Source organism: Saimiri boliviensis, chromosome 19, assembly GCF_048565385.1.
Source record: "Saimiri boliviensis isolate mSaiBol1 chromosome 19, mSaiBol1.pri, whole genome shotgun sequence".
Taxonomy (NCBI): Eukaryota; Metazoa; Chordata; class Mammalia; order Primates; family Cebidae; genus Saimiri; species Saimiri boliviensis.
In genome coordinates this window covers 10,047,272-10,072,165 of record NC_133467.1, presented here as the reverse complement: position 1 = coordinate 10,072,165, position 24,894 = coordinate 10,047,272, and the positions used below count along the sequence as shown (strand labels likewise).

The following is a 24,894-nucleotide window of genomic DNA, read 5'->3' as shown; positions in this document are numbered from 1 at the left end:
TTGAAACCTTACAATCACCTAAAAGATATTTATTATCACTTTCACTAGAGCTCAAAAATTATTCTACTAAATAAACAGATTAAAAAACTAAAGCTGGGCCAAGGTTACGCTGCAATTGTGTGGTAGAGCCAGGAACTATACTCTCCTGTGTCTGCCTCCAAAGCCTGCATCTTTGTGGAGTAATGGAAATTCTCAATGGCTCCCCACTAGAGGTGGCACAGTGTAATTCTTACCCTTTAGGGGTGACGGATCTCATGGGCACATTTTCTTATCCATGGTGCTCAACGTTTTTACCACTCAGTCCTACCTCACCCTCACACCTAACCCCAAGTATTTTCACGGACGTTAATATACAGAAACTCAAATCCAGACTTTTAAAAAGGATGTTAGATATCTAGAAATTAAGAGTCATTGAATTACCTATCCTTTATGCTGTCTAGGTGAGGTTAAAAAAAAAAAGTGACAAACTCTTTGATAAAATTTCAGAAAATAAAAGAAAAAAAATCCTAAAAATTATCTCCCCTTAAGTCAACACAATGACATGAAGGATTTCTTACCAATAACAATGCCACCAATGGCTCCGGCATTCTGGATGTTGCGTGCCTTTTCTGCAAACATGCACTGTCCTCTTTGTATCAGTGCGATTTTTCCCATCACTGCCTCAGGGTTAGTAAGCTCTGAACAACCATTGTATGGTTTACTGCTTGCAACAAATCCTCTTGTCTGTCAGAAATCAAACTAACTTAAATACTTCAGTCTTCTCAAATTGCAATCAAGTCATTAAACCTCAATATCTAGAGCTTTAAGAGAACTGTAACTCCTTTCTTTCCTAATGATAGCATAGCTAATATATATTCAGCATAAATTTTTGTTTTCAACATTTTGTGTATCATGCTATTCAATGTTTCTAGTGAGCATTTTTATGTAAACTACACAATCTGATACTTATAATGACCTTGAGCAAAACAATACAAATAACGTTTCCATTTCTCATATGGGGAAACTGAGACTCAGGTTATGTATTTGCTCACAATGTTAACACAAGTTAGTAAGTGGCAATGTTAGCATCTATAGACAGACTCACTACATTTATAATAGCTGGGAACCAATTTGAAATGTGCACTGGTAACCAGAAAAGTTTTTGAAAGAGAAAAAAAAAAAAATGGACTTAGTCTATATGGATCTCTAAGCAGTTATTTTTCCCAGAAAAATTAAATCCAACAAGGAAACTGATTTTTTAAAGACGTTACTATAAAGATGTTTTAATAACCTTCATTCTCCTAAAATGTAAATTCCGTAAGGGCATGGAGCTTCATCGGTTTTGTAAACTGATATAGCAAGCAGTGCTCAGACTATATAGTAGGTACTCAATGAATCAATCTTTATAGCTTCTACATGGTTTAAAATACACAGGAGAAAAAAGCCTAAATTAGAAGTAACAGAGTGAAAAGAACATTGGCTATAGATTGTCATGATAATCGGGCTCTGGTCCCAGCTCTGTAATCAATCAATTAGATGAACTTGTGAACTGTTTAGTTATGTAAGTCTTTTTGTCCACATTATAACTATAGAGGATGGACTAGCTTAGTCATCTTCAAAGTTTGCCCAGTGGAACCTCAGGGTCCCAGGCTTTCTCCAGGGCTTCTGCACTTTTAGCTGTTTTCTACATTAAGCTCCTGGGTTAGATTTTTGTTCAAAGAAAGATCCTAGTGGCTTTTAGAAAGTCTAAAGTTTTTAGATCAATTAAAGGTACTAAATTAGAAAAGAAACCAAGAAATTGGATAGAACCTCAATAATATTTTGGTTAAAATTCTATAAGCATGTTAAATATGTAAATTATGACTAAAAGTTTTCAAGATATGCTTTTACTTTACTTAAATCCAGGAGACTATTTTGGTTTTTAAAATACATTAAAACTACTAGATTAGAGAAGAGACTAAGAAATGAGGCAATACTTAATATTTTAAATTCAGTTTCAAAACTGTATTTTAAGTATACATACCTCTTTATGTTTAGACAAATCCAACCCAAACTGAGCTGGTCCAGCAGTCAATACTACCCTGCCAAAAAATGGGTGGGAAACAATTTGTACAGCTCGTGGAGGCAGCTGCTGTTCTTTTTGTTGCTGACTTGACAATTCAATCATCTCCTGCATGAACCTCAACCCATCTTCAGCATCAATTGAACTAGCAGCCTATGAAAAAAACAGATTCATTTTATCCTTCCTTTCTGGAAACTTCCACCAATTTTTTGACTTCCTCAAGACACTGTACTATAGTATTCTACTCTAAAACTTCTTTCACTTTAGATTACCACTAAGTATTTATGTCCTTATTTGTCCTCAAAAAAATACTTTTAGAAATAATATTTCTGAAAATAACTATTTTTTTTTTTAATCAATGTGACTCTCACTATTCTGTAACCACTTTAGATTCAGATTGAGAACTGGACTTCTACCAAGTGCTCAAATGCTCATTTTCTTGTTTTTCCCACTGGCTTTCCCTCTGAAGAAATAAACCTCATACCTGACCCACACTTTCCCTCCTTGAAATAGTGAACAACCAGATTCAATCTGATTCAAAACTTATGTGTCAAGCACTTATTCCATCTCAGCACTTGCCTAGGCACTGGAGAGACAGTCCTTAAGCAGTCTGTGTCTGGAGGAGAAAGACATGTAAAGTTAGCTATGATAAAACTTCTCTAGTGGGAAAGTGGAAAAGAGCACAGACCAGGGAACAACTGATTCTGCTTGTGTGTTCCTGGGAAAGATTTAGAATGACATTTGAATTGGGTCTTAACAGAGGGAAAGTTGAATGACTGACTATAACAGAAAAAAGAAGATGATTCCTTACACTTCACAGGAAAAACCAACAAGACATAACAGGAGTTAGAGGAAAGGACAGAGAGGAACTGGGAGACAGAGAAAAGTTAAAACCTATCCTGAAGTTTCTAGCTTTGATAACTTAGAGAATGATGATAGGTTTTACTGATAGGGAGAATCAAAGAAGGAAACACAGGTTGAGGTGAGGGCACAGAAGAAAGAGAGAATTCAAGTTTGGACAGATTGAGAATGAGATATAAGACATACGACAGGCAGATGAAAGCTGAATTTAATATTAAAGTTAGGAATCAGGATTCATATACATATCTAAGAAGTCATATGTATAAAGATGATAACTAAGCTTATAGAAATAGGTGAAACTGCTGAAGAACAGTATACAGAGAAAAGACTGCCATCCAGATTCTTGGAAACTGTTTACATTGAGTGTTTGGGCCAAGGAGAGCTACAAAGCAATAAACAGAGAAGCAGAAGAAGAACCTTGTTGCTGACATATCCTGGAAGCCAAGAAGGGAAAATGTTTTATGAAGGGTTCAGCCAACAGTTACAGAAAAGTTGGATCACAGAAGGATTAAGAGGCCACTTCGTGGTTAACTATGCCATTGGCTGCCTAAGTAAAAGCACTGTCACAAAAGATGTCACTCCCACTATTGGGAGTGAGGGCAAATCAAACATAAGGAAGAGGATCACTCTTAAAAGAAGGATGTGGCAAGACTATGGATGAGATGAAACTTGAGGGTGTGATGCAGTTGTGGGAGGGCTGAATTTGAGATTAAGGAATACCTGAATATGGTTCTAGGTTAAAAATTACTCAGCAAACTATGTGGTTTTCTCAGAATCAATATACTAATAAGGTAAAAATTTAAAGACTTCATGTTATAAAAACTTTTAAAGTAAAAATCAGTAACAATTTCTCAAAAAGACACGTTATCTTTCCTAGGCACATGATGAACAAAATACTCAAGACTCAGGCCAGGCACACATGTATTCACTTAGTTAAGAGTTGCAGGTAGCAACAGCAATCCTCACTCTGGATCAAGCTGTAAAGCCCAAAACAAAAAGAGCCAAGAAATTCCTTGAGAAGAGAGAACCAAAACTCAATAAAAATATTAAAAATGCCATGCTAATTGACGGGGGAAATGCAAATGCAACAGTGACACAAGTACTTAAAGATGTGAATGCAATGAAAAAACCACACGGTATACTGTATAAAAAGAAAAATATTACAAGACCTTTTCAGGATCAGACATCACTGGAATTCTTTTCAAATAAGTCTGACTGTTCTTTATTCATGTTTTGCTCCCATAACAAAAAGTGGCCAAATAATCTAGTCACAGGTCATATGTATGACTACCACATGCTGGGTATGATTGAATTAGGTATTGAGAATTTTGTCTCTCTAAAAGACATTAATAGAACACTAAATGTAAATGTCCTGAGGGAACAAAACCCATGCTAATATTTGCTGGTGATGATTTTGATGTAACAGAAGATTACAGAAGATTTTTCAGAGGCCCTACAGTATCAGATATCCGCCTGGCTGGATTAGAGTATATTCTGCACTTCACTGCACTGAATGGGAAGATTTACTTTCGAAGCTATAAGCTGCTGTTAAAGAAATCTGGTTGCTGAACACCACAGATTGCATTGGAAGAGATGGGACCCTAATTGGATCTGATTCTCAGGAGGACACACCTGGCATCAGATGACTTTTATAAATTTTCTATGAAAATGCCAAAAGCTCTCAAGTCAAAAAGAAGAAAAATATCTCCCATGATACTTTTGGCACAACTTATGGAGGGATTCATATGCAGAAGCAAGACCTAAGCAAACTACAAACCAGGAAAATGAAGGAACTGAAGAAGCGACCTGCAGAAAGGATAACAGAAGACCAGGAGAAAAAGTCAAAAAGAATTTAAAAAACTGATGAAACTTAAAAAAAAAAAAAAAAAAAAAGACTCAGTAGCTCGTTGGAAACTAAAATGATATAAAACAGAGACATGAATATTAGAACTAATTACTAGCTTTTGAAGTTATGTTATAAATAAAATAGAGGAAAGCCAATGTACTGAGAAATAGAAAACTTAGATTTGAGTCCTACATTTGACTCTATTAACTTCAGCCAATTACCCTATCTCTGATTTACTTCATTGCTTTATAGTATAAAGGAGTTGAATTAGATGACTCTCCAAGATACTTCCAAGTCCTAAAACTCTCATTCTCTCACTATAAACAATACATTTAAAGTGTTTAAAAAGTTGAATGCCAGTATCTTATTAAAGCTAATGCGACCAAAGAAAGCAGGGCGGAGACGGTATCTAATTAGTGTAGCAATGTCTTACTTGGATTGCATGTTGGACCAACTGGACTCTCCCATCTTTGAGGTGAATCAAACTCACCCCCATCTTCTTCAGGATTTCTAAATGCTCAGGGTTAGTGGCCATGAAATCTCTGGCTCTCAGAGGGGGTTTAGCTCCACTCCTGAAACTCTCCTCTCTGCTAAAAGTAATTACAGGCAAGGCTTAAAAAACTGTGAGTTAGAATTGGCAAAAAACACATGCCAAATAAAAATAACGTTACTTGCAAAATTGCTAGTTTTAGAACTAGTCAAACTGGAATAACCGGAAATAATTTAGGTCAACAAGTGATATAACTTTCAAATATAACATTTTCTAGTTATAAAAGTATGTATATTATCTACATACTTCATCATTAGTCAATAGAACTCTAAAGGTACAGAACAAGTTTGCTTGTGGATTTGTTACTATTGATGTTATCCTTTAAAAACACAGATTTTTCTCCCAATATTTTTTTTTTTGAGATGGAGTTTCGCTCTTGTTAGCCAGGCTGGAGTGCAATGGCGCGATCTTGGCTCACTGCAATCTCCACCTCCTGGGTTCAGGCAATTCTCCTGCCTCAGCCGCCTGAGTAGCTGGGATTACAGGCACACGCCACCATGCCCAGCTAATTTTTTGTATTTTTTTTTTTTTTTTTTTTTTTTTTGTTTAGTAGAGACGGGGTTTCACCATGTTGACCAGGATGGTCTCGATCTGTTGACCTCGTGATCCACCCGCCTCGGCCTCCCAAAGTGCTGGGATTACAGGCGTGAGCCACTGCGCCCGGCCTCTCCCAATATTTTAAAATCAAATCAATACTTGCATCGGTGAATAATAACATTTATGTAAAAACAGTTTTTAAAAAAATCCTTGCAATGGCCTTTCGAATATAACCATTCATCAGAAAATGAACTCATTAAGCCCAACAATTTTAACAAGCAAGAATAAGTACTCCCTTAAAAAAATCAAATCAAAACAAACAAAATACCTGTATTTTCACTAAACAGAAACTATAGAGAAAAGGAAACCTTTTTTTTTTTTTCTTCTGAGTTGGAGTTTCGCTCTTGTAGCCCAGGCTAGAGTGCAATGGCATGATCCCGGCTTACTGCAACCTCCACCTCCCGATTCAAGCGATTCTCCTGCCTCAGCTTCCCAAGTAGTTCGGTTACAGGTGCCTGCCACCACACCCAGCTAATTTTTTCTATTTTTAGTAGAGACGGAGTTTCACCACGTTTGCCAGGCTGGTCTCGAACTCCTGACCTCAAGGTGATCTACCCACCTCGACTTCCCAAAATCCTGGGATTATAGGCGTGAGCTACCATGCCCAGCCAGAAAATATTTGATGAAACTATTCCATGAGAAATGACTTATAGAAATTAAAAACTGTTACATGCTGCCCACTATTATTACTTTAGCTCATAAAACAAAAGATATATTGAAAGGTTCCATAATAAAAGATATTACTGCAAAACAAACTTTACTATCTAACTTTACTAATAATTTTTATTTTAACCAGAGATAGGCTACATACCTCAACATTTTTGGCCTACATGAATGTCTTCTGGTTGTTGTTAATGATCCCTACGTTCTCTGTCATTTATTAAGAAATAACTTTGATATTAGCAAATATAAAATAATATATCTTACACTCTGATGATGCCTCTAGGACAGCTCTTATCCACCACATTTTTCAAGGGTTCACGAATACTTTGAGCATACAATGGGTCATTAGGGAAGAGAATCTGAGTATTTGGACAAGTCCAATCAAAGTTACTGTCATCCAGTTCTGTATATTCTGAGGTCTACAATATAAAAACATTTATGCATTTATATAAATAGAAATAATTATTTTACTTAACATAATTTTTACAAGGAAACAGTTAATGAAATATGTAAGTATATACAGGATGCAATAAAAGAAAACAAAATAAAATCTATATATATTAATTTCTTATCATACATATATTTATTATATTCTAGCCATGGATTACTCTTCACTTGGAAAAATAAAACATATAGAAATAAAAAAGAGAAAAAGACATTTGATTTAAAAACTCACTGTGTTCTTCTTAGAGATGCTTTGATTTGTAGTAGATAGCCAAAGAGGTAACAGATGAGCTTCTGTCGTAAAGATGTAATCTTCTATGTCAAAAATAATGTCTTCTTTATCAGCAAATAACAGGTAAAGATATTTAAACATTTCAGCCAAGAAGAAAGAATCCATTCTAAAAATAAAAAGTCACAAATAAATATAAATAGATAAAAATAATATAAATGCCAACTATATGAAAGTCATAGAGTCAAGGTTAATAATCCTATCTATACCAATTTAGATGTTCAAAGAACTACAGAATGTTATCAATCTCCCAGGGGCAGAATAACTTTGACTCCAAGTATATCCCATGTTAATGAAAAAGATCCGAGGAACTGTTTACTACACCGATACACTGAATCTTGCCAATAATGCAGACAAGATTTTTCCAAAGGCCTTTCAATGAAGGAAAGTTCTCCATTTCTTCTATAAAGAATCTACAGCAGGGAGGTAACTGATGAATTTTACTGGTGAGAATCATGTAAGAATCTTCAACTAAAGAACTGGAAAAATTCATAAAAATTTGATGGAATTTATTATGTACCTATTTAAGTGATTTTAAAAGAAGGCATTAAAGGTAAAGTTACAAGAAAAAAGTATAACAGAAAGTCACATGGGCTACAATTATAACATTCTAAATATTTATTTACCTGTTAAGAAGGGGATGTGGAGAAATAAAGAGAGCAAACTATATGTCTTTTTACATATGATTTAACATTATACTGTTTTTAACAACAATTTTAGAAAAGTTAAAAGTGTCAGGAAAAGCGCATAGCTGGTAGGTGGAGTCACAGTAACATCAAATTTAATTTACTATTCCCCAAAGCATCCTAGGTTTTGGCAGTAATAAATAACTTCTAGTTTACTGGACAGGTTGCACAGTTTCATACCTCTGGCCAAGCACAACTCCTGGCACATAGTAGGCACTCAATAAATGTTTACTAAGTTAAATACAAGTTTAAACAGCATGATTAAAGAATGAACTGGAGAGGCGGTAGAACACAGAGATAAGGAACAATGGGCTTTGGAAACAGATCTTCCGCTAATTAGTTCTGTCGCCATGAGGACATTATATAATGACTACGAGCTTCAGTTTATTCTTCAGTTAATTCTTCTTCGACAGAAGAATATTGTTATAAAGAATATAAAAATACACTCATGACTTTGGTGTGAAGAAGAAATGAAATAGTAAATGTCAATTATTTAGCATAGCACCTGGCATACACGAGACTGAAACTACAGCTATCATTTTTCCTACATATATAAAATTTTTTATTTTGGAACAAAAACTCACCTGTAATGTTTCAAAACATTTTTGGCTATTTTTGATATTAATTTTTTAAGGCTATATAAAAACACTTTCTGGTTAATCTGCAATACATTTATTGTAATTTAACCTTTTCTGAAGGACCAACAGTTACTACATGAGCAAATGCTATTCTCAGAACTGTAGGCAGATGAGGAGGACATTGATAATTGGCAAATACCACGTAGACAATTTACAATTAAGCAATTCGTAAACATTTAGAAAAGAACAAGGCATGGTAAGATAACTACAATATGAATTGGGCAAAGCTAACGAGTATCAGATCATATGATCTATTTTGTATTTTAAAATCATAAACATAAATATAAATGAAAATACACAGGCATTAAAAGGTCTGGAAGCCTTTATAAAATTGCTAACAGTGGTAATCATATGCAAGTTGGGGAGAGTGTCTTAGCAAATATTTTCCTATTATTTTTGCCCTTTACATTCTTTTTAGTAATTATCTATTGTTAGGAAAATACAGATATTTCCATTGTGAAAAGTGTGTGTGTGTGTGTGTCTGTGTAGATGATGGTGAGCTGGAGGACACTGATAGTGCCAGTAGAACTATAGGGTAATAACCGCATGCAAAGACCATGTCACTGAAAGCTCTCAAGTGCAATGCCATGAGGCACTGGTTGTGGTCCAACCGAAATTCTTCTCAACAATTTGGATGAAAAAAAAAATGTTAGTCATGCTTATCTAAACTATAGATCATTGAAAACTGGTAGTTTAGCTAATGAGATTCAACCCCTAGACCAAAATCTAGAAACAAAACAAAATGAAATGAAATTTTGCTGAGTTAAGTATAAACATTCTAAGTGTATACTAAAATAAGAAAACTTGGCTGCTCCAGAACAGGACGGAGAACATTTGCCAGCAGACTACACAGTTAAGTATGTGAAGTTAGTTGGTCACAAGCTCACTGTGAGCTGAATGCAATAAAGCTCCTAAAAGATCTAAAGCACATCTAATAACACAGTATGATGAGGAAGGGTAGTTGTCAACCTTTTGTTTGGCTAAGCACATCTGAGAGGCGCAACGATCCCCTGAGGAACAGTGAGTCAATGAAGCAGTGGTCCTCAACTGGATAGAGGGTGGAAACTCATCAACCTCATAGAAAATTAGTGATCCTTTGCCTGAATCCAGACACTTATGGTGCTGTTGTGCCAGACACATCTTGAGTATGGCTAATACTGGACATGATATTTTAAGTTATTGTATACACTGGAATACCATCAGAATGGAGTAATGTCAGTGTTAAGAGGTCCAGAAACAATGTCATAAAAGGAATATTTGGTAGGGGGAAAAAAAGCAGAATGTTACACTTTGAAAAATGGAACTCTCAACAGTAATCATGTCGTCCTCTGTAATTCTTCAGCCTGTTATCTCTTTTGTACTTTAGAATATATCACATGGTTGTGATTATTTCTTTACACACCTATCTTATTCACCAACTACCAGTCATGGGAACACATGGACTGGTTCTATTTTATCTTTTTACCCCATACTTAAGCGCAGTGCGTGGCATATAGTAAGTGCCTAATTATTGTTCTTTAATGAATTGCCAGTATGACATCACTGTCAAGAGCCAATCTGCCTAGATTAGAATTCTGCCTTCATCTTACCACTGTGTGACCTTAGGCCGGTTCCCTAACTTCTCCTTCCCTTGGTTTCTTCACCTTTAGAATGAAGACTATACTACTACACTTGAGAAGACTGTTCTAAGGGCCAAATTAGTTAAACACATAAAATGTTTAGAAGACTGAAGTGCAGAAAACAGTCAATAAATGTTACAGGCAAATACACAAGTTATCTGCTTTTATTTTTTGCTATTATCTGTATGCCTGCTTCCAGAAACCTAAGCATTTCTCATTCGCTGTGGTTAGGGATGGAGATTCCAAGCATAATGAACCACACTCTGAACACAAAGTGAAGAACAAAGGGACGACTCAATGGGTAGATGATGAGTGCTGTGTTTCTCAAGTCTTCAGTCTCGCTGCCTGGAACTTCTTTTACATCTTTCTTCTAATTCTTGCTTGTCCTTGAGGGCACAGAATCCCTCAGGAACCCTTCGTTGACTATCACATCCCAACCTGTGTTTCATGCCCCTTTGATATGTTTCATAACACGTATACAATGTTCTAAAAGTCTGGTTGCTGGCCTGCCTTCAGTGATTCAAAGACAGAAAGGACATATCTTCTTATCTTTAATCCTCAAAAACTAGTACGAACTCTGGCACATAAGGGTTCTCAGCAAATATTTTTGGAATGAATATTTGCTAATCAAATGGACAAACAAGCTTTAGCATTCTTTTAGACATGTGATAACCAGATAAGTGGTCTTACGATAAGCAGAATGCTTGTGAATTTCATAGGGAGCACTTTTTATAGCTTGAATACTATATGCCATCTACATCTATCCAGTGTCTAATAAACAGAAACTACCACTGGTCTTTCCCACCCCTGCAAGTCAGCAACCGTGTACGAGTACACACAGCTTTTGAGGAATCTTGGCTGAACACAAATCATATTCCAATCATTCATCATCTTGGTAATTTCTAACGTCTTATGTAATAAAAAAGGAAACTATTATCAAAGAAGAAAAAAAGCAACATTTTAGACAGTCCTAATACCAAGGTTCTGATAATTTAACAATCATTCATTCATTCATTTAAAAATCATTCGAGCATCTACTATAAGCCAAGTGCTTTGATAAAAATACACTTTTCAAACAAATTAAGATTAGTCTATCCAACAGTTTAAAAAAGTAATCACAATGAACAAAGGTTTCGATCCTTTGTTAAAGAATTAAACTTATTTGAATCCTAAATGATAATTGCAATTTGTGTTGTTTCAGAGTGACCCTGAGGAAAGGGGATGGTAGCAATTGTTTTACCTGTCCTCATGACTTCCAGTACGAACATCCTTCATGGCAGCAAATCCGCAAGGCACTCTAGCATATTTATTTAAATTTTCAATAAGTGTTTTCCCTACTTCAAGGTAGTAAGGATCTCCTGTAGCCTATTAAAAAGGAGAATATATGTATACAGGTATATAGCTTATATATTACCACATATCCATTCATTTATCAAATATTTATTGAGTACCTACTAGGTGCCAGGCACTGGAACACATTATATGGAACTGAGTTCTGAAAAAAAGTCATGAATCTGCTTTACAGAATTTCTTAAATATACAATTGTAAAATTTAACTATATAACTTTAGTTTTTAGATTAAATTTCTAATGCTCAGAAAGGTTGCCTGATCGAGAAAAGGCAAGAGACATGTTTTAGAAAGCAATTCTAGAACATAAAATTTCTCTTTAAAGAAATGTTTACATACTATTTTTTAAAGAAAAAAACTTACATGTCAATTCTTGCATCATCCAATAATTCTATGGACTAGAATAATAAGAACCATGATATATCCAACCATTATAACATTAAAAGGGGCCTTTGAAAACCCAATTACTATTATAAAAGAGTAAGAGATGCAACAGAAAACGGGGGCTGAAAGTAAAGTGGGGTATATTTTCTTACTTTATATAAGAAGTAGGTACTTTCTGCAAATTCTGGCCTTAAAGGATGTTGAGCCCAGTGTACTCTGAAATCTGTGGTAAATGCCTGAACAACACAACACACAAATAGGCATAAAAAATGTGATTAAGTAAGCAAGTTGTTCTAGAATATATATAAGTAAGTAAAAGGAATTAAAATAGCAATCATAACATTTTTTTCATCAAAAACAGCAATTTTCATTGCTTAAAATAACAATTCATTTCGCAAAGGCTGCTATTTTTACCAGTTAAATGGATTATTTTTAAAATGATCATTCCGGCTATTAGCAAACTGAGAAAAACTCAGTAATGAAACTCAGTAATGTCACTACGTAGGTCCTGGTAGTCAACATAATTGTGTTTTCTTTTTATCCTTTTCTCTACTCTTTCCTCTTAATTATTCCTTCCATAGTTCTCATATTTCTTTTTAATTTTTTAAATTGACAAATAAAAGTGACATATATTTAAGGTATATGACATGATGTTTGATATATGTATACACTATGAAATGACTAAATAAAGCTCATTACCATATGCATTGTCTCACATACTTATCTTTTTTGTGGCAAGAACACTTAAAATCTCTTTTAGCAATGTGCAAACATACATATTTCACATTTTAGCTTATATTTTCTTTTCTAATAGATTCAAATCATTTGTGGACTAAGGGCATTATTTAAAAATAAATAAAATTATTCTATTCGAAATTTATTCAATAACATAATCAACTGGTTTTTAAAAGAAAATAAAAATAAAAGCAAACAAAAACTTCTATGGGAACTAAAGAAAACTTCATTTGTGATAGATGTATCAGTTGAAACCTCAGTTTATTCTGTATGGATATGAATTTTCTACAATGCACAGTCCTACTCACCTGAAGGCTAATAAAACTATACTTTCCAAAACAAACACTTTAGGAACCATTCTAAGTTGGTGGAATGCTTAGATATCTCACAGAGGGTAGTCAATAAGCAGGGATAGAACAAGGCCATACACACATTTGGAAATTTTTAATGGTACATTTCTGGAAAGCCAAAAAGTATGCTATTAAAATCTTGTCATATCAAGCTAGCAAGAATATTTATTACTAATATAATATATAAAAAACAGGAAGAATAATTCTCAATCAGCATGAGGAAGAGATGGCATTCTCTACATTCCCAAGGGGCATGTGTGAACAACATAAGTATATTTAATATATATAGTTTTCGTAAGACAAGCGTTAGAAAATAAAAAGTGACAAAATCTCCGTAGCTGGTAGGTACATATAAAAGTTAGAGTGACAGACTATTACAGTGGCATAGGTTAGGAAGACTTGAGAAGCACTAAGCTGGAAATTTTTTTTACGTAAAATTTAAAAAATGTCAGCAACACACAAAGAAAAGCAAAAAAATATATAATACTGTACAAACCAAAAATAAACTATATAATAGGAAAAAAATGAACCAACAAGACTTGAAGATGCCATTTTCTACCTTTAAATTAGCAACTGATGGTATATATGTGTACGTGTGTGTGTGTGTGTGTGTAAGATTATTCTAAAAATTATTTGCTTACCTCTGGTAGAAAATTGTGTTTTTTAATCACTTGATACAACATTTCATGAGTTTCAATAGCAGGTCTAATATCCCCCTTTAACACCTAGAAATCAACAACAATAAAATTATCTAATAAAATATGAGCGGATTTTTATCTCTAATCATTACATAAACAGAAAAATGTATACCAATACAATTTTGAACTGCAACTATGTTTTGGAGTTCAGTTTTAAAGATCAAAAATGCACCTAATTAACAACATTGCCTTATGTTCATATTAAGAAAACAGAATTCTTTATACCTGCAAGCCTGGGAAAAAGGCAAGCAAAGCATCCATCCAAGTCCGAGCATTCAGCATTGGTTTGTGGATATGCACATCAAGCAAAAGAGGTGGCTGGCTAATGTACCTCATTATGGCATCATAGTGCTAAAAGATCACAACATGTGTTCATGAAAGTTAGATGAAAAAAGTGGTACCACTCTAAACACATTAAGTAGCACTGTATAGAAATTAAATTAGAATTTATATATAAATTCACTAATTACCAATTTATATAAATATTTAAATTATTTTAGATGGAGATCTTTCTAAAATATGTATGTACTCCTCCTCTATGTCCTCTAACTCAGATTCAGACTATTAAAGACTATATGCAATTTGGGGCCTTCTGAGAAAAACGGAGCTGAACATCTCTACCTCCTGTGGTGTTAGCCCATGGTTGGTATGTCTGTAGCCCACTGATGCTCATAGGCCCCCTTGGAATACAGCTATCAGCTTCTATATTACAGAATGTGTTTTCTCCTGTATCTTGGAAGTTTGATCCATTCTCGGCTAACAATATTCTGGCGCTCACTACTATCTAAACTAATGCAGCTAATCACTGCTGCCACTCTTATGGTTTGCTATCTCAACTTTTTACGGGCTTAGACAACTCTTTTCCCCTTCTTTTGTCTTTTTCTCCTAGATATTTCTCAACTTTGACAACAGGTTGAGTTGTGATAACAAGCCAACAAAAATAATTATCTGTCCCCATTCACGTCAAGAAATTATTGTTAAATCTAATAATCTATGTGATAATTTTATCAAGAATTCAATTAATGCCTTACTATAACATTTACAAATTTTTTTTTTTTTGCAAATTTACCTATTATGTACTCACTATTATTGAGTATTGGCCATAGGTTAAAGGCACTGCTCTAATCGCTTTGAATGCATAAACTCATTTAATCCTCCCAATAACCCTATAAATAGAACTAGTATCCCATTCTGTAGATGAGAAACAGAGGCAAATAGTATCAGTTACTTGGCCAAAGTCAAAAAACCGGTAGGTGGTATAATCAGAATTTAAACCAGCACATCTCCCATACTTGTAATCACTATGTCATACCATCTCGTACATATAACATGGATGAACTGATAGGTGAGCAATGATGAGTTTGCTTTATTAATTTCAGTTTGCTTCAATTAAAACGGTAATTCAGATGGGTTTAAGAATCCTCCCACTTTTCTCGAAAAATATGCCTGTGATTCTGAGCCAGTCTTAAGACTTGCTTTTGAAATAAATACTCACTAGCTTCTCTAAGGTCTCCAAAGCCCTGTATCCTCAGTGTAATCAAAGAGTAAGCCAAAATTCCAAGATTTCAAAAAGAATTGGAATCCAAAGGAAAATCAGCTAACTAGTAACATATTTTCATAATTCTTATCCTTGTACAAAGATTAGGTAAAACTCAAATTTATTACATCACTTATTGGCAGATCTGCAAAGTTTCTGATAAAAGGTGAAAATAAAACTACTTTATCAATCAATTTTTAAAAATATGTGTCACTTTTTACACTGTCCTTGTCCAACATCATCAGGGAATACTGACACAAAACCACTACACATTTTAAAAATTATTTTTACAATGTCATTCAGGTAGGAGTTTCTATCAAAATCTGGACTCAAATGAAATTGACTATAAAATTAATATAAAATTGTATCAACTTACTGTGTTAAACCTTTCCAGAAAACTGTCATCTCCAAGCAAGACATAGGCTTTCAATAGATATTCATAATATGAATCAATTCCTGCTCCTACTCCACTATCTATGGAAATACAAATGTGATTTTTCATTAAAGAACTATTAGATTTTAAAAAAAAAAACACTTAGTCAAGATTTCAAGACCTGAAAACATTCAGACTAATCATAATGATACCACTACAACTTACTACTGTAACTTCTTATAATCAATATGAGACTTTGGAAAATGTACACAATTAACTAACCCCTAAACAACATACTACCTGATTCTCAAAACCAATCGTTATTTAACAAGATACAGGGGTAACAATAAAATATAAAAGAACTTTAGGCCGGGCGTGGTGGCTCACACTTGTAATCCCAGCACTTCGGGAGGCCGAGGTGGGTGGATCACGAGGTTAGGAGTTCAAGACCAGCCTGGCCAACACAGTGAAATCCCGTCTCTACTAAAAATACAAAAATTAGTTGCACGTGGTGGTAGGCATCTGTAATCCCAGCTACTTGGGAGGCTGAGGCAGGAGAATCACTTCAACTCGGGAGATGGAGGTTGCAGTGAGCTGAGATTGCACTACTGCACTCTAGCCTGGGCAACAGAGCCAGAGTCTGTTGCAGGAAAAAAAAAAAAAAAAAAAAAAAAAAAAAAAAAAAATACATACATACATATACATATACATATATATATATATATATATATTTGAATCAAAGAACTTTCACCCACTTAAAGAGAATATAGTTAGTGGCAAACAAGACACAAATGTTTTTACTTTTTCCACGTTTGTTTTTAACTTTGCTTCATAAAGCCACTGAAAATTGAGTCTTCTTTCAAGTATAGAATTTCTAACTTAAGATTTTGATAAAGCAATGAAAAAGCCACAAATGGCACTGTTTACCGAATTTCCTACATCAAAAAGTAAAAACACAATCTTACTGAATTATATACTGTATGGTTGGCTCTCCTCCAACAGCTGCAGACATTTAAAAATACATTTTATATTATTAAAATCAATTATAATTTACACAGATTAGAAAAAATATATAATGAATTATCTTTAAAATTACTTCTACATACTTCTACCCCATCCCTCCAACACCACCAAATCTGTTGCTAAAGTGAACAACGATGCAATATACTGTTTGAGGGGGTCCAAAGCAATCTGTAATGTTAATTTCCAAAGTTTCCAAAGACTTCAACTTTTTGCCAATATAAACAAAAAGATGCAAGTAGCCAAAAATAATAGGAGGAAAAATCCATACTATAGATTATTTAACTAATGTTTATTTATGCCTTTCCCTCAACATGCACTCCTTAGATTAGCATTAAATTACATTGTGCATGTATACAACTACACCAGTTTAGATTTGCCCTGGAACATATAATTACATTTAAAATAAATATTTTTCTACCTATTTCAAAGTTTAATTAGCTCTTAGTTTCACTAGAGGGAAAATAAGCATGTTGTGTTAAGAAACTGGCATATATAAATGAATAGTAAATACACTTAAGTCTTGAGGAAATCTAAAGATGAAGTCTCTTATTTTGTTTTTTCCTAAAAAGGAAAAAAGAAACAAAGTCAAGAAAAAATTAAAGAACAATACTATCTACTCTTAAAAAGAAGAAATGTTATCTAACACAAAATGAAACCTATAGATTCAGAAAACAGTGATTTTACTGTCTTAACCAACAGAATAACTGATAGGCAGGGCCAGGCGCAGTGGCTTATGCCTGTAGTACCAGCACTCTGGGAGGCCGAGGCGGGCGGATCACGAAGTCAGGAGTTCGAGACCATTCTGGCCAACATAGTGAAACCCTGTCTCTACTAAAAATACAAAAAAAATTAGCCAGGTGTTATGGCACACGTCTGTAATCCCAGCTATTAGGGAAGCTAACCCAGGAGAATTGCATGAACTCGGGAGGCAGAGGTTGTAGTGAGCCAAGATCATGCCATTACACGCCAGCCTGGGCAACAGGAGAAGATTGCCTCAAAAAAAAAAAAAAAAAGATAGGCAGAGTCTACACTGCTTAGAAGTGAACCAACTCTAGACAAAAATGGAGGTAGAATGGTGTGATTGCAAGGAAAATAACTAAAAAAATTTCAGTCTTCATGTTTGTAACAATGTATTGATGAGCAAAATTCAAAAAAATACAAAGTCTGGATTTCCCCTCTTAGGTTTAAAATAAACTAACAAACTTCTATTTAATGTATTTACATTTGCATTACAAATGCATTAACCTTCTCTGTTTATGTGTATACACTGTACAAGCACATACATGCTGGTACTTTACCATGAAAATAATAGTTCTCATCTCAATCTAGTGATTTGTCTTTTCATCTATATTTATATACATTTCATTTCTATTGTAAGATATATCACTTTTCTAGTGGTACATTTAAATTAACGTTTATGTTATTTTAAATCTTCATTTTTAAATGAATTTTTTTTAGCACTATGACATAATGGATTTAATTTAACAGCTGGTAACTACACTGTACTATTTAAATTAATTCACAGATGTAGGAAAATATTTGATTTTTAAAATATAACCAAGATGAGACTAGACAGTTATTAACAGTGAAATACTAGAAAACAGTGAATGAATACATAAGGTGATTTTTCATCAGTGGCCATTCAATATTTTGCTTTTAGGAACTTGGAAGAAATTGTCTTGAGTTTCAAATGTTCTGGTCAATCTAGTCACTTCTTACCTTCTTCAGTATCACCCTGAATTATTGGAATAACTGACCCTAAAGAGTCAAAAGTTCTTTTCTAGTCTAAGGTAGCCAACAATAGCCACATTGAGGACTTCCCCATAGAAGTCCTCTTTGAAGGTATACATGATATGAGCTTCCATGGACTTTTCTGTGTTCCTGCAGTAAGAGTTCCATACCATGCTCACCACCACCTTATGGACACCTCCACTTCCAACACTGGTCCAGCCATAATAAACACCAGTGGATACATCACCTGCAAGATTATCTACTACTTGCTCAGGCAAGTTAGCTGTGGGGATGCCCAGTTGCTTGGAACCACGGCCAAAGCCCCGCACTACTTGCTTCAGCAGAAGTATGGCAGGTGCTTCATTCTGCTGGGTTATGGTCTGTGTCTGGGTCTGTGCGTCCGGCAAGGCGGTGCTAAGTAAATGGCTAAATAATGACTAAGTAAAATGGGCCATGCATGAACCACTAATGAGACTGTGTGTCACAACACAATGATTATGTGTAATTCAAAATTAATTATGATTAACTTGCACCTGGCGTCTCAGATGGGTTTAAAAGAAAAAAATTACAAAATTCCAAAGTCACACACAATTCAAATCTGTTGCAAGAATCATTTAGATGAAACAGAAAAATTTTATACAATACTGAATAAAGGTAATAATTTTATTTTAATATGTTCCAATTAATAATTTTATAATTTTATTTATTTAAATATAGGAAGTTACCTTTCATATATAAATAAGCTTTTTGAAAAATGGAGAAAATGTATAAAAAAGATACTTTCATTAAGAATATTCGAGTTTATTTCCATTCTTCTATGCTTGTTTTATCAGGGTATTTTATAAAAATAAAATCACTTTCTCTGTACAGTTCAATATTCAATATCCTGTTTGTTTATATAACGTTGTTAGATGTTCCTTCCCACGTTTCTCATTTATTTTAATAACAATATTCCAATATTGATGTAAAATAATTGTCTTAGCTACTTTTTTATTGATGGCACTTAGACTGTTTCCCAATTTTCTGCTATTTATAAATAACTGCATGGAAACATCGTGGGGAACAAATAATTTTCTATGTTTTGTATTATTTCTCAGACTAGATTCCCAGAAGTTAAATTATTAATCAAAGGGACTAACATGTCGTTAGTGAGCACTTACTTCATAGTAAGTGCAGTACATGCCCGGCGCTGTTCTAAGCACTTTACATTGGTTAACTCATTTAATACTCATACAGAACAACTAAGTACTAGTAATATGCCCACTTTACAGATATGGAATAGAGAGGCACACAGAGGTTAAATAACTTTCCAAGATCACATAGCTTGAATCCAACATGACTCAAGAGTCCACGCTCTTAGCTACTATCCAATATTTCTGGAGGTAGGAAAAAAATAAAGAATTTATTAAACACAGATTCTTATTAAACCACGCCTTCATGTGAGATGGCTGAGGAACTCTGGTTCTCTAATTTTCAAATAAATTATAGTGTTTCATCTATACCCTATACCTATAATGCTAATCCATTAAGTAACAGAACACTAAATCCTATAGAATAAAAGTGTCACATTTGGCACCAAAAAATAAAATCTGGCTAAATTAATTAAAATGTCAGCAATCTTATGAGAAACTATTCTTTATAGTATCCCAAAGATTATTTTAACAAATGAAAATCCTTTATTTCCCAACCATTTTGAGGATGTAAAGGCTTGTTTTAAAAAGCCTAACTTACATACCTTTTCGTACCCAATCTCCAGTATGAATATTTATAGTCACGCCCACTAAATTACTACTTCGCTGTCTTTTTTCCCAGAGAAAATCAAGAGCTTTTCTGGCGTATTCCTGTAATTTAAAAAAAAAAAAAAAAAAAAAAATGCATATTTTAAGAACTGAGTATCTTTGACAAATAGGAAACAAACAAAACTCAAGGCCCATGGGATATTTTAAGAATTAGGTTAAATTTCTAAGATAACTACTTATAAAACAAATTTCCTTAAAACTCAAAGCTTGGCTCTTTTCTCAACCAATCAGTATAGTTAGGAAAGACTCTGAATATGCTCTTCAGTTCACTTTGAGACCATACATTTCATCTACTGTTTTTGTTTTTTATTCATTTCATCTACTCTTGTAGCACAAGTTCATACTCACACATATGTATTATTAAATTATATTAATTGCTTACATAATGAGATTTGCTTGTTAAAATACTTTCTACCACTTAAATGTAAAGTAAAAATCTCCCAAGATACTCTCATTTAGAAAACTGGAAGAGAATTTCAAAGGTCATATGCTATCTTTAAAGGTCATTTCAGATCCTACTTTTTAAATGGTATACAGGTGCATTAGTAAAAAGTTATTTATTTATTTATTTTTTTTTTTGAGACGGAGTTTCGCTCCTGTTACCCAGGCTGGAGTGCAATGGCGCGATCTCGGCTCACCGCAACCTCTGCCTCCTGGGTTCAGGCAATTCTCCTGCCTCAGCCTCCTGAGTTGCTGGGATTACAGGCACATGCCACCATGCCCAGCTAATGTTTTGTATTTTTAGTAGAGATGGGGTTTCACCGTGTTGACCAGGATGGTCTCGATCTCTCGACCTCGTGATCCGCCCGCCTCAGCCTCCCAAAGTGCTGGGATTACAGGCTTGAGCCACCGCGCCCGGCTTAGTAAAAAGTTATTAAATCAACTAGGCTACTAAACATCTGACAACACCAAACTTGTAAACTTATGACATGTTTTTCTTTTTCTCATTTATTTTATCCACTGGACACTAAATAAAATGAGTTCTGACCAAATTTTTGGCTTTGGATGAAAAGATGTTACAAAATATAAATGCAAAAGGCAAGTACAGGTAAGTTCCTAAATTAATTTCAGAGCATGAACCTACTTAGCACTGCAGAAGTTCTTCGATAAAAGAAAAAGTCATTAAACCAATTTGTCACTTGGTAAATTATAGCGTACAATGGTTATAATTCTTAACACAAACTATGCTTTTTTTTAAACACAAAGCAGGTTATATAATTAAATTGCAGAATTTCAGAGCCAGCAAACTTCAAAAGATTTTATTTCCCTACTCTTACTTTATAGCTAAGAAAACAGGCCTAGTGAAATTCCAGATTAGCTAGAGTTAAAAATTGAGTTACAGGACAAAAAATAATAATAGGGGAATTCAGATCTCTTTATATATTAGACCAAAGGTCAGCAAACTCTTTCTGACAAGGACCCCATAGTAAATATTTTAAGGGCTAGAAGTCACAGTTAATGGCACAATTACTCAACTCTGTCACTGTAGCACCAAAGCAGCCACAGATAAAAACAAACAATTGAGGATGGCTGTGTTTCAATAAAACTTAATTTATAAAAACAGGCAGTGGCTTGACTTTGCTCACAGATTGTAGTTTGCCAACCCTATATTAAATCAGTGTTTTGTCTGTCAACTGCATCAGGTTTCTTTTCTGACAATAAATTACAGCATATTCAAGAATTAAAAAACAAACAAACATAATTTTCAACAAATTCATAAACACAAAATAGCCCATTGGAAAGAGCATGGGTTTCGAATTCAGCAAGATATGGATTCTAATTCCAATTCCACGCATCACCTACCAGCTCTGCATGTCTCTCATACCCTTTGAGCCTTATTTTCCTCACCTGTAAATGCATCAATATCTGACAGTCCGCAGTAACTAAAGTATGCAAAAGTGTCCACACTTTTTAATGAAGGGAAAATATTAGTCAACAAGATATAGAACAAAAATTTAAGTTTAAAAGATTAACCAACCAAACGTGGTAAATCTGTCCCCAAGACATTTGAACATACAGACATACATTCAAAGGCATAAATACACAGGAAGTCAATCTGATTTCTTCACATTCAGATCTAATGCTTGTAATGCTGGTATACAGTCCCTATTTCTGCTTGTTTTGTTTGCCATTTGTTTGGTTTTTTAAACATTAACCTAAGTCATATGCTTGAAAAAGAGGGTGCTGTGTACTCCAATGACATGCTTAAATAATTAGACTTTTTTAGTGAGAGACATAGCTAGTCCACAACAACTAAGTGGGGCCATTGAGTCTTTTGAATAATGAATAATATTTCCCTTGGAGTAAACAAATTTACAGATTAGACTCTCAATCAAGACCTAAGTACAAAAATTTCGCTGTGTTTTAGAAGATTAGGAAGGTTTCAGAACTTTCAGAAGTGCAACAGACCATCTGGAAGTCTAACAAAATATAGGGACATAGTATTTCACATAAGGAATTTATGGTATCAAGGAGACATCAAATTCATTTAAGTAATATGCCTAAACATTTTTTTTCTAAGACTAAACCTAAACATATACTTTATAGTTGGTGAACAAAATGCAAAGTTGGATTTAACATAGCTACCTCACAATGATTTCTAGGTTTTTGACAATTAAGAACCATGTAATAAATTTAGACAAAAAGTTCACTAAAATAACAGTATTTCTCCAACTAATAATCATGATACTTAATCAATGAAGAAGCTATAAAGTCAGTTGTGCCCAATACCCAGGATATCAAAGACCGTAAAAAGCAAACCTCAAATATTGTTGCTCCTGTGAATCGACTTAAAGCAGCAAATTCAAGGATCAAGGTACCTGCACAAGCTGTACAGGTATCTGTCTCTGTTCCTGTCCGAGCTTCTGGTTTTCTGATGCCAAACTTTAAATTAATCTAAATACAATTAGAAAATTATCATTAGCAGTTATGAAGATAACTTTCTGATAAGAAACTACTTTTCATCAAGTCTTTGTATAAAATCATGAAAATAATTCATAAAATAACTAAACTCAAATTCAATCTGTTGATCTCTGTGACTTTCCAATTAACATCTAGGGAAATAGGTTCTAAGCACATAATATTCATGAAGTAAATAAGTTTTTATTTCATTCCTTCCTCAATGACATCAAAGCTCAATATAACCATTTCCCTTGGAGTAAACAAAGGAAATGATTATAATCCAAAGGAAACTGCATAGAAAAGGTATCTTTTATAACAACTTTGTTCTCTAGGCAGTTGTAACTAGCAAGTACAAGGATAGAGAAGCAGATGACCCTTAGAAGAAATGAGGTTTAGTTTAGAATTTGTGCAAAACCAATCTATATTATATATTAACTAGTTCATCACAGAGAAAAAAATGAATTGTTACGGTATATATTTGAAAGGAAATGAAAATTTCATTTATAGGTTTTAAGAGTTTTGAAATATAGAGTATGTCGCCTTGCTGGCAGGCTAATAACAAAAGGGCAAATTTTTCAAAGGGATATTTCTTTATTAAGTCAAAGAAGTGGTAGCTCATGCCTGTAATCCCAGCATTTTGGGAGGCGACGACGGGTGGCTCACTTGAGGCCAGAAGTTTGAGACCAGCCTAGCCAATATGGCGTAATCCCATCTCTACTAAAAATACAAAAATCAGCCAGGCAGGGTTGTGTGTGCCTGTAATCTCAGCCACCTGGGAGGCTGAGGCCCAGACCTCTTCAACATGGGAGGCAGAGGTTGCAGTGAGCCAACATTGTGCCACCGCACTCCAGCCTGGGTGACAGAGTGAGTCCTTGCCTAAGAAATAAACAAACAAAAAACCCAAAAACAAAGACAACCAAATAATACTAGAGCATAAAACTGGATTAACTAGACCCAAACTGAGCAGACTTGATTAAAATGGGAGTATTTTTGAGCAATCCAAATAACCAACAAAAAAAGGAGGTATACACCAAGGATTCAGTTAATAACAAATAAACAAAAAAAAAAAATCAAACATAAAACATCTAGGGTAACTCCTGGTTCAGTTATTATTCAAATTCTAAAGAGAAGCTCAAAAAATTTATCTTTCAACTTATCTGCAGAAATCAATTGCTAGGTATCCCAATCAATTGCTAGGTGTAACAGTGTCTAATCAACAGATTTCAGGCATTTCTAAACAAATGCCGCCTCAACAATAAACAACAAATGTGAAATGTAGGTGAGACATGAGGAGTTGATCACTGTTAATGCTGTCCTCAGCAATGACATTTACTTTGTGGAGTGTCACTTGAGACATGTTCACGTGCCCAGCAGTACCCCTCCACCCCCTCCCAAATTTATAATTCTCTCCACTGTTTGTGCTTTTGTAAGATTAGCTAGTTTTAGGTAGTTCTGTATCATAAACGAGAAAGAAAAGTATCTGCTGCCCCCTTATGCTGCCTGTATTTTTATCTACAGAACTAACATTGAAAACTGATACTGAGAACAATGAACTTAAAATGAAGCAATCCTTAATAACAAAATAAAGATTTAATACATTCATTACAGTAAGGTAAAGTGTAATTTTACAAGTATTCGCAATAAGAGTCAATAGTGAAAAATATTTTCTGGTGAGTTAATTATTACAATCAACTAATCAATATTTATTACTTACTCACCTACTATGTGGGGGATATTATGATAATATACAAATAAATAGACCTTTGTCCTCAAGGAGCTTA

At 34.2% G+C, this 24,894-nt stretch overlaps 1 protein-coding gene and 2 pseudogenes across 9 annotated transcripts in view; 1 reads left to right on the top strand and 2 right to left on the bottom strand.

Annotated features, from left to right (window-relative positions):
* EDEM3 (ER degradation enhancing alpha-mannosidase like protein 3) overlaps positions 1-24,894 on the bottom strand; it is a 67,136-nt gene that overhangs the window by 14,701 nt on the left and 27,541 nt on the right. For 4 of the 9 annotated variants that reach the window (XM_039460053.2, XM_010336026.3, XM_039460052.2 and 1 more), the window contains 12 exons: positions 22,973-23,107; positions 20,149-20,254; positions 15,663-15,760; positions 13,975-14,100; positions 13,693-13,776; positions 12,119-12,202; positions 11,475-11,599; positions 7,235-7,400; positions 6,823-6,977; positions 5,182-5,338; positions 2,003-2,194; positions 558-723 (listed from right to left, as the gene is read on the bottom strand). In XM_039460053.2, coding sequence (XP_039315987.1) covers positions 558-723; positions 2,003-2,194; positions 5,182-5,338; positions 6,823-6,977; positions 7,235-7,400; positions 11,475-11,599; positions 12,119-12,202; positions 13,693-13,776; positions 13,975-14,100; positions 15,663-15,760; positions 20,149-20,254; positions 22,973-23,107 — 1,594 coding nt within the window. The remainder of the gene's footprint in view (positions 1-557; positions 724-2,002; positions 2,195-5,181; positions 5,339-6,822; positions 6,978-7,234; positions 7,401-11,474; positions 11,600-12,118; positions 12,203-13,692; positions 13,777-13,974; positions 14,101-15,662; positions 15,761-20,148; positions 20,255-22,972; positions 23,108-24,894) is intronic. The other 5 variants (XM_074389822.1, XM_074389824.1, XM_003925290.4 and 2 more) reach the window with 3 other exon arrangements.
* Positions 4,003-4,795, top strand: LOC101031332 (ribosome production factor 2 homolog pseudogene; annotated as a pseudogene).
* LOC141582211 (riboflavin kinase pseudogene) lies at positions 15,768-20,140 on the bottom strand (annotated as a pseudogene).